At 45.1% G+C, this 12742-nt stretch overlaps 1 protein-coding gene across 2 annotated transcripts in view; it reads right to left on the reverse strand.

The window, feature by feature from the left end:
- Positions 1–12742, reverse strand: part of Ap2a2 (adaptor related protein complex 2 subunit alpha 2) — a 72297-nt gene that overhangs the window by 32624 nt on the left and 26931 nt on the right. For both annotated transcript variants that reach the window (XM_059264408.1, XM_059264399.1), the window contains exons 3-4: positions 2756–2898; positions 1206–1399 (exon numbers count right to left, since the gene is read on the reverse strand). In XM_059264408.1, coding sequence (XP_059120391.1) covers positions 1206–1399; positions 2756–2898 — 337 coding nt within the window. The remainder of the gene's footprint in view (positions 1–1205; positions 1400–2755; positions 2899–12742) is intronic.

The raw sequence follows: 12742 nt of genomic DNA on the forward strand, positions 1-12742 counted from the left end.
CAGAAGCCCTCATGGAGCACAGCAGGCAACACTCAGGTGTCCTGTCCACAGGACTCCATGGTGACTATTAGGGAAGAAGGCCAGGGAGGCCTTGCTGGCAGCTCACACTTGCAGTCTGCCCAACTTCCTTTCTCTCTGGTCTGAACTCTAGCCTTTCCTCTACCAACATCCACTGTGATCTCCTACCTCAAGTACCCTGGTGTTCTCTATGATTTCTGCTTACAGTCTATAGTAATAAACCTTCAAGTTCCCAATGCAACTCAGCTCTGTAATGCTTGTCTGCATCAATCTCCTGTGGTCCACACCTACATCTCCACAGAACGGTTCTCTCCAGCCTGGCTCCTCTACTCCTGTGCTTCACAATACTCAGGGCTGAGGTGCCAAGGCTGGCTTAAAGCTCCTATACCACAACACAGTGACAGAGACCTGCACTGTTCTCTACTTGTGTCTGTGTTATACACAGGACATTTAGTAACACCTTTGGTCTCTGTCTACTAGTAACAGAAGTAGGCCCTCCACTATGAAAATGGTGAGTGCTCTGAGTCTTTGTTCAGTGCCAGCCCTATCCATTTCCCCTCAGATAGCTGACTAAGTAGAGAATGTAGGCTAGCTCTGACCTCTGGGACCCCCTACCTATACGCCAGCTTCATAGGCAGCAGAGGGATGTGGCCACATCTCCCAGGGTCTTGATACCCTTTTCAATTCACTAACAACTATCCTATCTGTCTCCTGGACCATGATGAATGTAACTACTATGTCTATTGATTGGCTAGACAACAACATAAAGCATGTGACCAGGCAGAAGCTAGACTTGCCTCTGCCAACCTTGAGGCCCCAAACAGCCCAGGGCTGCTTCAAACTCTTCCAGAGCAGCCCCTTGGCACCACTTGAGGGAAGAGATGATTCAAATTCTCAAGATACAAGAGCTTGGCCTTTGCCCCAATACTTCTGGGAAGGGATAAGACTCAGGGCTATGCCAAACAACTTTGTTCTTTCTCCCTGGAGTCCATGCAAGGCTGGAGTCCTTTCTGGGCTGGCGGGCTAAGAAGGGCTTTCTTCTATGATCTGCTATCTCAGTGGTCTCAGGAAGAGAATCTGGCGGTGCCTCTGAGCTCTATACTAGGACTTTGTGACATCCCACACTACATATAGTGGAGTGTGTTTAGAAAGAGCATGCTGTCTGTCAAAAGCACCCAGATACATACCCTGCTACGAGGATCTTGGGGATCTCTCCAGCGAAGGCCTCTGCCATCTCACGGCTACCCACATTGGCAATGCAGTGCAGGGCCAGGCCCATAAATGTGGGGTTGCGGCTGGCCAGGTCATTCTTGATGGCATTGTTAATCAAGCGGATCAGTTCGCTGTTCGAGTTCACCAATACAGAGATGAAAAGGTAGCCCTGTATTCCCAGAAGGCAGGGACAAAAAGCTTATGACAAGAAGCCTAACACACAATGCGCATATAAGCAAGCCTGGAAAGCCTCAAGTGCCATCCCAATGGGTGCCACAGAGTCTGGTCCCTGAAGATGGCCCACATTCAGATGATATACCAGTGAACAATACTTTTGCTACCATCCAGCCCTGATGCAACATTCCCACTAAAATGTGTGCATTGTGAGAGGCACAAGGAAACCTGACCACTCAGTCCTTCCCAAGCCTCACTTCCCTCTCAGTAGCTCACACATCTGTGTCCAGATGCCACAGCATCCTCAGGTCAGAATGGGAGGGGGCTGTCACTGCAAGAACCAAGCCTGGCACCATTCACTAATAAACATACATGTCTGTCCAGAAACCCAGTTTACTGCTCTCCCTCCTCTCAAGTTCATCCCCATTGTTACCCCACTACTTGCTCACACCCCGTCTTATATCACCAGCCTGTCACAAGGTGAAGATGTGAAGGCTAATTTCCTTAACGAAAATCCTAAGACATTTGGCTTTTTTTTTTTTTTTAATTTCTGTTAAGTTAAATTTTTAACCAAAAGAGAAAGCTATTAATTGAAACACAAACAGCCTTACTACATACAAAAGAATGTAGAGCTAAAACACCAAGCCTAAGCAAATCTGAGTAGCCTGCGTAACGGGGACCCTTCCACTCTGGTGCAGGGACAGGGAAGGAAGGGACAGCACCGGCTATGGCTTTCTTTCTTTTCTTTTCTTTTTTACAGTTTTATTCTTTTTTTTTTTTACAATTTATTTATTACATATACAGTGTTCTGTCTGCATGTATGCCTGTATGCCTGTATGCCAGAAGAGGGCACCAGATCTCATTATAGATGGTTGTAAACCACCATGTGGTTGCTGAGAATTGAACTCAGGACCTCTGGTAGAACAGCCAGTGCTCTTAACCTCTGAGCCATCTCTCCAGCCCCATATGGCTTTATTTCTTGCCTCTGTGGGCACAGATTCTGTTCAGACAGTCATGTAAAAGGCCATGCAGTAAAGTCACTGCTGGCACTATACTCACTACCAAGGTCCTGTGAAAAGGCAATGAGGCCTGTAGGCAGCAGACACAGGGGTGTGAGCACAGAGAATCTACCAGTCTAAGCCAGAGAGCAGCGGGAAGAAGGCCACCCCACCAAAGTCCATCCTTGGCACCACTGCCCCCTAGAAGCAAAGCATGGCTGCTAGGTACCAGCACCAGGCAGGAACACAGGCCAGAAGCACAGGTGGTTAGTACCCAATATGGAACAGAGTGAAGGAGGAGAGTCTGCAAACTGCACACAGGGCACATGGCCCTGCCCCTCGATCATACTCACAATCTGCTTTTCTGTGTATCTGTTTGAGCTCAGAAGATTCACAGCTTCCATGTGTCCAAAGTCAATGTCATGACCAAGGAGAAAGATGAAGAGCAACTTGCAGACATACTTCTTTTTACTGTAACCATCAAGAGCCTTGTCACCTACAGAAAAGGTGAAGAAAGGTTTATATCTGGTGGGCAAGGTGAGGAAGGCAGAGACCTGTGTAGCAGAGTGTAGCAGACTGCAGTAAAGGCCTCAATGAGGGCACAGGCCTCCAGTCAGACATCCAGCTACAGACACAGACAGAGCAGCTATCTCACTTGGTAATCACCGTGCACACCAGAATCCAGAATACCTGGCAGTTAGTGCTCTGTACCCAAGAAGACCTGCTAGTGCCTGTCAGTGGGGCCTTGACCTCTTTCAACCTGCCTTGGCCCCAAAAGTCCCAAAGGGATAGATCTGCAAGCCCTGCATAAGCCATCAAGCTAATCCTTTAAACAGGCTTATTGCCTTAGGCAGATACACTTACTATAAATTATCTTCCATTTCACAACAATTATGGGGCAAATCACCTAGCCATAAAACCACACACACAGTCCAGGAACACGTGGTATGGCTGAACTCCCTCCTAATCACAGCAAAGCAGGTCCAACAAGAGACTTACTATAGCACAAAGCTCCATATGTAACCCAGAGCCATCAGTACTGGGGCTCACTTCATCGGAAGCACAGGAATATTCCTGAGCCGACCTGCAGCAGTAAGGGGGGTGCTGGCATATACTCTTCTCACTGAGCTGGGCCTTTCTGGTGACACTGAGTCAGTATAAGATACATATAAAGGTATGTGGCTGGTCAAGACCAAGCGGCAACATTTTCCTTCTGCTTGTTAATTAAGGGCTGAGCAGTGGCATCTCTATGGATAGGACTGCGGACCTTCCAGGGATGTCCAGAACAAACACCCTACATGTTGGGTAAAGACCAACTCAAAGTGACTTTGTGGAGCCCCTGAGAAATCATTCTTCCTTTCTAGCAGCAGAATATAACTAAAACTCAAACACTGAGAGGCCCTATCTAGCTGGGTGTACCTCTTACTTATCCTCAGCCTATTGCTATCTTCAGTGCTCTGTGTATGTGGCCTGAGTAATCGCAGGGAGGCAGAGACAGGCAGGTCTTTCCAAATTTGAGGCCAGCCTGGTCTACATAGTGAGTTCTAGCCTAGTCAGGGCTACACAGTGAGACCCTGTCTCAAAAAAATAAGGTTATGGCCGGGCGGTGGTGGCGCACGCCTTTAATCCCAGCACTCGGGAGGCAGAGGCAGGTGGATTTCTGTGAGTTCAAGGCCAGCCTGGGCTACAGAGTGAGTTCCAGGACAGGTGCCAGAGCTACACAGAAAGACCCTGTCTCGAAAAAAAATAAATAAAAAAAAAGTAAATTAATAAATTCCATTTTGAGGTATGCCTCAAAGACTATAGATCAGGAAGTTAAGCATGGTAGCACATGACTGTTATCTAAGAACTCAAGAAGTGGATGCAGGAGGATCAGGAAATTCAAGGCCAGCCTCCGCTATATAGTAAGTACAAGGCCAGCCTGAATATAGCAAGACTGGGAATAGTGAAATGTCAGCAGTTAAAAGCATCTAATGCAAGCCTGATGACCTGAGTTCAATCCCTGGTACCACATAATAGAAGGAGATAACTGCCTGTGGCAGGCCGTGCTCAAACACGGTAGCACACAGAGAGCAGAACAGTTTAAACCAATGAGAGATTTATTTGCACATCAAACATGAATGAAGCTTTGCTTTCATTTATTCTATCACAATACAGGATCTCAGAGAGCAAACTGAGTTAAAGACACAGAGGATGAGGCTGGAGAGATGGCTCAGGGGTTAAGAGAGCATGCACTGCTCTTCCAGAGGACCAGAGTTCATTCCCAGCACCATATCAGGCAGCTCACAACTACCTCTAACTCCAGTTCCAAGAGGATCCAACACCTCTAGCCCCTGCCCACATAAAAACACTCACATACACATAATTAAAAATAATAAAAATTGCCGGGCGGTGGTGGTGCACGCCTTTAATCCCAGCACTCGGGAGGCAGAGCCAGGCGGATCTCTGTGAGTTCGAGGCCAGCCTGGGCTACAGAGTGAGTTCCAGGAAAGGCTCCAAAGCTACACAGAGAAACCCTGTCTCAAAAATAATAATAATAATAATAATAATAATAATAATAATGATGATGATGATAATAATAATAATAATTAATTTTTTTTTTTCAAGACAGGGTTTCTCTGTGTATCCCTGGCTATCCTGGAATTCACTCTGTAAACCAAGCTGGCCTCAAACTCAGAGAACCCCCTGCCTCTGCCTCTCAAGTGCTAGAATTAAAAGCATGCGCCACCACCACCCAGCTAAAATTAAAACTTTTTAAAAAGACACTGAGGATGTGCCAATCACATCCTCCTGTTTGGTGGCAATGTGACCTGGATGGACGATGAAAGAGCTGCAGGAAAGGAACTCGTCAAAATCTAGCAAGGCAATGAACAGTACATATTCATAGACTCTTCTGCAAAACCAAAAATAAAAGTTAATGAAATTTTTTATAATCTAGTGTGGTAAATTAACAGAAAACCTCCAGAGTCTGGGAAGGCCTATGAAAGTCAAAGTCATCTTGTCTGCTCCTTTAATAGACTAAATACATTGTAGCTCTGATGCCCAATTAAACAGGGCAAGAGTCCAATTCTGTTAAACCTACCATGATCAGGCTGGAGGGATGGCTCAACTGTGGGGGGTCCTTACAGGGTACTCAAGAGGACTGGCATTCAGATTCTAGACCCATGTAACAAACTGGGTGTTCTGAAAACACTTGTAAGTCTACATATGAAGGATTCAACACCCCCTTTTGACCTCTGAGCATGCATAAGTACACAAACTGCTACCTTTTTTTTTTTTGAAACAAGATCTCATGTGACTCAGGCTAGTCTCAAACTCACTATGTAGCAGAGGATAACCTTGAAATTCTGATCTTCCTGCCTTTACTTCTTAAGTGCTGGGCTTATAGGTTAGCACCACCATGCCTGGTTTTATGTGGTGCTAGGAATCATATCTGGGACTTTGTGTGAGCTAGAAAAGCACTTGAGCAATAGACCCTAATCTCCAGCCTCAAACTTACCATCATCTTAAATAGACTTCCTGTGCTGGTAACCTTGAACCAGTGGAGAAATACCACTGTACCAGCTACATTCTAATCACAGACTTTTACCTGTATCATAGTCTTAGAATATTCAGCTTATAAGGTCAAAGCCTACATCCATCCATTATTACTGCTGAGAGACAATCTTCACCCACCAGAACGCTCTATACTTTATACTAGAGAGACTGTAGTTTCTCAGGTTCCGCCCAACCCTGCAGTCCCGCAGCCACTTATAAAATAATCACTCAGAGGCTTATATTAATTACCAACTGTATGGTCTATGGCAGGCTTCTTGCTAGCTAGCTCTTTCATCTTAAATTAACCTATTCCTATTAATCTATATGTTGCCACGTGGTTGTGGCATTACCAGTCTGCTGGCATCTTGTTCCTCCTTTGGCAGCAGGCTGGTATCTGCCCCACTCTCCTTTCTTCTCTTCTCTCCAGCTCGAATGTACCGCCTAACCTTATTCTGCCTCATCATTGACCAAACAGCTTTATTTATCAACCAATCAGAGCAACACATACAGCATACAGAAAGACATCCCACAGCAGGAAAGTAAAATGGTAAAAGTTTTTATTGTTGTTTTTAGTTTTTATGTTTTCTGTTTTTTGGGGGTTTTTTGTTGTTGTTGTTTTGTTTTTTGTTTGTTTGTTTGTTTAAGACATGGTTTCTCTGTGTAGCCCTGGCTGTCCTGGAGCTCTCTCCATAGCCCAGGCTAGCCTCAAACTCATTCATATAGATCTGCCTGCCTCTGCCTCCCAAGTGCTGGGATTAAAGGCACTCCAACCGCCCGGCTTAAAATGGTAAATCTTAAAAGTATCACAATGTTAATTTAAGAAAATCCCAGCCAGACGTGGTGGTACTCGCCTATAATCCCAGCACTCAGAACCTCTGCAGAGGCAGATGGATCTCTGTGGGTTCTAGGACATCCTAACTCCTCATCCAGACTCTTCAAATCTCCTTGTTCCTTTTTTGTTTACATAGGGAACAGTATTTGTAGTTGTGAACAGCAGGAGGCTACAATAAGAAGTACTTATTTCCAGAATGATGTTTTAATAATTTCACAATTCCTTTAACTCACTCTCAGGCTTGTACAACTATGGACTCCTACTATGAATCCCTGGCTTGCTCATGCACAGATATGGTTTGTAACATCAAATATGCAGGTTTGGTGTTTCTGCCTGTTAGTGAAGGTTTCACATGTGTAACTTTTGGAGGGGTGTTGATTGAAACAAAGCCTCATTCTATATCCCAGGCTGGCCTGGAACACACTATGTAGCCCAGGATGGCCTTGAACTTACAGTAATATTCCTATGGCATAGCAGCACACCTGTAATTCCAACACTTGGCAAGAGACGAGAGGATCTAAAGTTCAAGGCCAGCCTTGGCTGCATAGCAAATTTGAAGCTTTCCTAGATCATGCCTCGTTAAAAAAATTTAAATATTGTATGTCTAGCTGAGAACCACTCTATTTAAGTCGACCAACTCAATGTTATAACTATTTTGAGGTGGCCAAGTGTGAACTAAAAGGGCTAAAAACAAAACTCATTGAATAGAAGGAAGACCTGGGTTTGACCCCACAGATCCCCTACAGAAACCAGGTGTGGCAGCAGACACCTATAATCTCAGAACTAGGGTGGAGGGGAGTTAGAAGTTCAAAGTCAACCTTCATAACGTCACATTTTCTAGGCCAGTTTGGTCCTTCTAGGCCAGCCTGGTCCTAAGTCTTAATTAAAGTAGTGCCCTTTTGCATAACTCAGCATCAATCATTCAGTAAGTTTAGACTGCCATAAAAATAAACAGATACAGATTCAACTCTCCAATGTTCACTGCTCACATTTTATCTGCTTGCTATCAAGGACTTAATTTCTACATAGACTTTAAACCCCACACAAGACATACACAATCACCATCTAAATTTACCCAGCATCCTTTGCTTTATCATTCCTTTCTGTGTAACTGACCTTGTACTTGGAATCATGAGTCTGTAAAAGTTCCTCTATCAGAGAGGCCTGTTAGGAAATTCTTCCATTTTTGTCTTTAAAACATCTTTTTAAGCTTTATTATTATATTACTATTATTATTATTTTAGAGTTTTGAAGAGGTTGTTTTTCTTGAGATGGGGTCTCACTATGTGTTACTAGCTGGCCTGGAACTTGCTGCCATGTAGACCAGACTGGCCTCAAATTCACAGAGATCCACCTGCCTCTGCCTCCCAAGTGCTGGGATTAAAGGTATGTGCCACCATGCCTAGACTTATTATTTGGTTTATTTTGTTTTATGAGTATGGATATTTTGCCTGCATGCATCATCACGTGCATTCAATCCCAGAAAAGGATATTGGATATCCTGAAACTGGAGTCACAAATGGTTGTGAGCAACCACATGGGTGCTAGGAATCAAATTAAACCCAGGTACTCTGGAAGAGCAAGACTCTTAACCACTGAGCCATCTCTTCAGCCTTATTTCATTTTTTGAGACAAGGTCTCACTATAACACCCAGACTGGCCTTGAACTGGTAATTCTCCTGCCTCAGCCTCCTGAGTTTTACAAGTGTTTGTATATGCAAGCTCACACTTTCTCCTGTCCTCTCTCTTCCTCCCTCCTACTTCCCTCCTCCTCCCCACTCCCGTTGTTGTTGTTTTAAATCCTCTTTTCCTTGAGCTTTGGTTTTTTGTTTGTTTTTTTTTTAAATAAGACATTTTTTTTTCCCAGAGTCACCCCTAGAATGGACTTCCTCAATGTCTGGACTTATCGTCCTTCTTCCTGCTCCCTGCTGTTCCTGCTCCAAAGCTGCCAGCCTTGCACAGCTGCTGTGGAGACAGGCCCTCTGCCCTCACTGCTCAGAGCATCTGTTTTTGAACCTACACAGTGTATGCTAACACAGTCAGTGGAGGTTCTTTTACCTATTCTACTTCTTCCATAAACTCTTAGTTTTCTAAAGTCTATCCATCAGAGCTGCCCACTCCCACCGGGTTCCTCCAAGACACCAAGCAACCTTCCAGGCATCAACTCCAGTCTGTACCTCCCACCGTCTAGCCACCATCTTTTCCTCCTCAGAGCTACAGTTTTCATCTGACTAGCCTTGCAGAACACCAAAGTTCTCTCAAATTACCCCCTGTCCCCACAGCCATCCACTACATATTGAAGTTACTGCAACTGGTCTTATTTCAAAGTCTGTCCTCACTTCTGACACTGGCGAAGTTTCCTATCGAGTCCGTCTTCTAACCCTCTAACTGCTGTAAACCTAGTTCACTGTAACATGAACCTGACTTAAAGTCTTCATGACTCCGTCTCTTAGGCCTCTGGGCTCTGGCTCACAGGATCTCGTTTCTCTGAGCACCCTTGTTCTCTCTGCCCACACACTAAAGAGCGTATTTAAACCAACTGCATCCAGGTCAGGGAGATAACACTTTCCTACCAAAGGGACTGTGTTCCTCGCCTCAACACAAGTCTAGGTGTGAGGCTGTGTGCAGTGCCACATGCCAACAGAGCCCAGTTGCAGTCTGGGAGAGGCCAATGGGACCACCAGTTTCAGAGCTCTAGGGGGATTTTGGTTTGATGTAGAAGAGGGTCTCCAATCTGGTGGGCTCCAGATTTTGACTTTGATCCCTCTACGCAGGGGTTCCCAATATTCTGAGTCAGGTATTTCTTGGTAGGAAGGAGCTATGTTCTATGGGTGTCCAAAGCCTCTAGCCTCTGCCTACCAGATGTTAGCTATAGCCTACCCCAGCTGACAATCAAAAGTGCATTTCTAAAGTCCTTAACGCCACCCAAACGGCTGTGTCTGGACTCCCTTTCTCAGGGTAGTAAGGGAAAGGCACAAACAGTGCTGGTCCTGGCCTCACAAGCCATAGCCTCCTCCTGGGTACCCTGGGAATGTTTCTTTTTGATGCTCTGATGCTCTCAGAAGGCCCTGGAACACTGTCTACTCCTCAGCTGACTTCCAAGGGCAGGACTGGTCTCCTGTGGTATTCAGCAGAGGTGGCACACGCCACCTGCACAAGCCTCCCATGCCGTCAGACACCTGGGGAGGCAATGGGTCCAAATGGAGACGGGTTCCAAATGTGAAAGAAACACAAGAGGTGTCAAAGGGTTACATGAAAAAACAGAGTACACCTCTGCAATGTTTGCTGTCAATAACATGTTGCAGCGACAATTCAGAAGCCTGGGTGTGATGATATTTTGTTTGTTCTCTAACAAATAAAATTTGCCTGAAGATCAGAGGACAGAGCCAACCACTAGATTAAACAGAGAGGCCAGACAGTGGTGGCCCACACCTTTAATCCCAGCACTTGGGATCTCATGCCTTTGCTCCCAGTATTTGGGAAGCATGCACGCCATTAATCCAAGCACTAGGAAGGTTGAGACAGGAAGTGATATGGCTGGGTAGAGAAAGGCATGTAAGGCAGGAGGAGACAGGATTTTCCCCTTTCAGCTTGAGGGGTTGACGAGGTGAGAAGTGGCTGTGACTTGTTTCCTCTGATCTTTCAGCATTTACCCCAATATCTGGCTTCAGGTTTTTATTATAAGACCAATCAGGATTTGTGCAACACCTGGGCTACACAGAGTATGCTATCAAAGTTAGCTTCATCTATGTCTATTTACTTTTTTCAGTGAGCCATTAATGCCAGGTGTGATAGCACACACCTTTAATCCCAGCACTTGAGAGGCAGAGACAGACAGATATCTGTGAGTTCAAGGCCAGCCTGGTCTACAGAGTGAGCATATTCTAGGACAGCAAGGGCTACACAGAGACCGCCTGTCTAAATAATAATAATAATAATAATAATAATAATAATAATAATAATAATAAAAATCAAGAAAGGAAGGAAGGAAGGAAACTTGGACTCAGGAGGTACCATCTACTGCAGGCTTCCAAGCAGTGCAGACCTAAGCCAACTGGACTCCTCTGACCAGAGGGGACACCTGAGCCACAGGCTCACCAAGAACAGACAGACTTTCTATCTCGTTAATGCACAGGAGTGCCTTCCTTCCTGCACAGGACAGCTAAGTTTCCCAAGACTTCCTAGTTCCACAACAATGTTTATAGAATGGATAATTTAACAACACCTCCTTTGATTTTCTTTTTTTTTTTGGGGGGGGGGGCTGGGATTCAAATCTAGGACTTTGTACCATGTCAGGGGAACACTACGGCCCCAGCCAAAGTCCTTAATCTCTTTTTTAACATTTGTTCATTTTCTGTTTGTGTGTGTGTGTGTGCATGAGGGAGCACACATGCCAGGGTGCACATGTGTAGGTCAGAAAGCAACTTACAGAACTCAGTTCTCTGCCCCTACAATGTGAGTTCCAGGGATGGTTGTCAAGCTGGGGAAGTACCCATAACCAATAAGGCATCTCTCAGGCCCCAAAGTCTTTAATCTTTAACTTACACATGAACAAATTAGATTATTGATAATAAAACTGACAAAAAAAATCAACATTTGGGGATGGAGAGATGGTTCAGTGGTTAAGAGCACTAGCTATTCTACCAGAGGACCCAGGTTCAATTCCTAGCATCCACCTAGCAGCTCACTACCATCTAATTCCAGTGCCAGGGGATCTGATGCCCTCTTCTTGCCTTTGTAGGCAGTGGGCACACACATGGTGCACAAACACACATGCAGGCAAAACACCCATACACACAGGATAAAAAATAATGTTTCAGCGGATAAAGGGTAAAATAATAATTTTTCAGCCAGCAGTGGTGGCTCATGTCTTTAATCCCAGCACTTGGGAGGCAGAGGCAGGTGGATCTCTGTGAGTTCAAGGCCAGCCTGGTCTACAAAGGAAGTTCTAGGAGAGCCAAAACTGTTACACAGAGAAACCCTGTCTCGAAAAACAAACAAAATATATAATAATAATAATAATAATAATAATAATAATAATTTTCCTATTTCAACATCCAAACTTGATCCTTCCCACTTTGAAAGTCACAAACTCTGTATTAATTATATAGATTAAAAATGTGCCGGCCAGTGGTGGCACACGCCTTTAATCCCAGCACTCAGGAGTCAGAGGCAGGCAGATCTCTGTGAGTTCGAGGCCAGCCTGGGCTACAGAGTGAATTCCAGGACAGGCACAAAGCTACACAGAGAAACCCTGTCTCAAAAAAACAAACAAACAAAAAGTATGGTGCTCATCTTTTATCAAGTGAGCAAGCAATATGCGTTTCCTCATATAACACAGTTAGAGCAGCAGACACAGGTACTTCAGTGAGGGCCGAGAGCTGCCAGCATGTGAGAGCTGGAGGGGTGGCTGTGTCCAACTCTGCTCAAGTTTGCCTGAGCCTGAGCATGGATGACCTAAGGCCCCATACGCGGGCCTGACTCCACAGCTCCCCCGTGGGATACAGGTGACTATCAGTCAGTATTTCTGCCCACGGCCTCCCTCTACATTATAGTGTACTGTGTATCCTCTATAAATCTTCGGCATTGCAACCCATCCTGGGTTCTGCATTGCAGAGAAGCAAAAAACGGGCAGCCCCACCCCTTACAAAGCAGTGAGTGACAGACTCACAAAAATACAATAGTCACTGCATGTACAGTGTCAGGACTTTCAGAGGTCTGTTTAAAATACTCAAATTTCATACTTTGCCAGCTCAACAGCAAATACTCTGACAAGTAATAATTTAAATTCTACTAGTTTTCACACTGCCTGATCATCCAGAAATGCCACTTTCAAGGCCCCTGAGGATGCCAATCCTGAGATTCTAGGAGACCACAAGGCTAACACTTACTGACCTTGCACCTCTCCAAGCTTCTCCTCTACTCATCATTTCGAGGAAATTACAGCTGTTCTCATGGTTAAAGCACACTC

The sequence above is a fragment of the Peromyscus eremicus genome, chromosome 1, assembly GCF_949786415.1.
Source record: "Peromyscus eremicus chromosome 1, PerEre_H2_v1, whole genome shotgun sequence".
In the NCBI taxonomy this organism is placed as follows: domain Eukaryota; kingdom Metazoa; phylum Chordata; class Mammalia; order Rodentia; family Cricetidae; genus Peromyscus; species Peromyscus eremicus.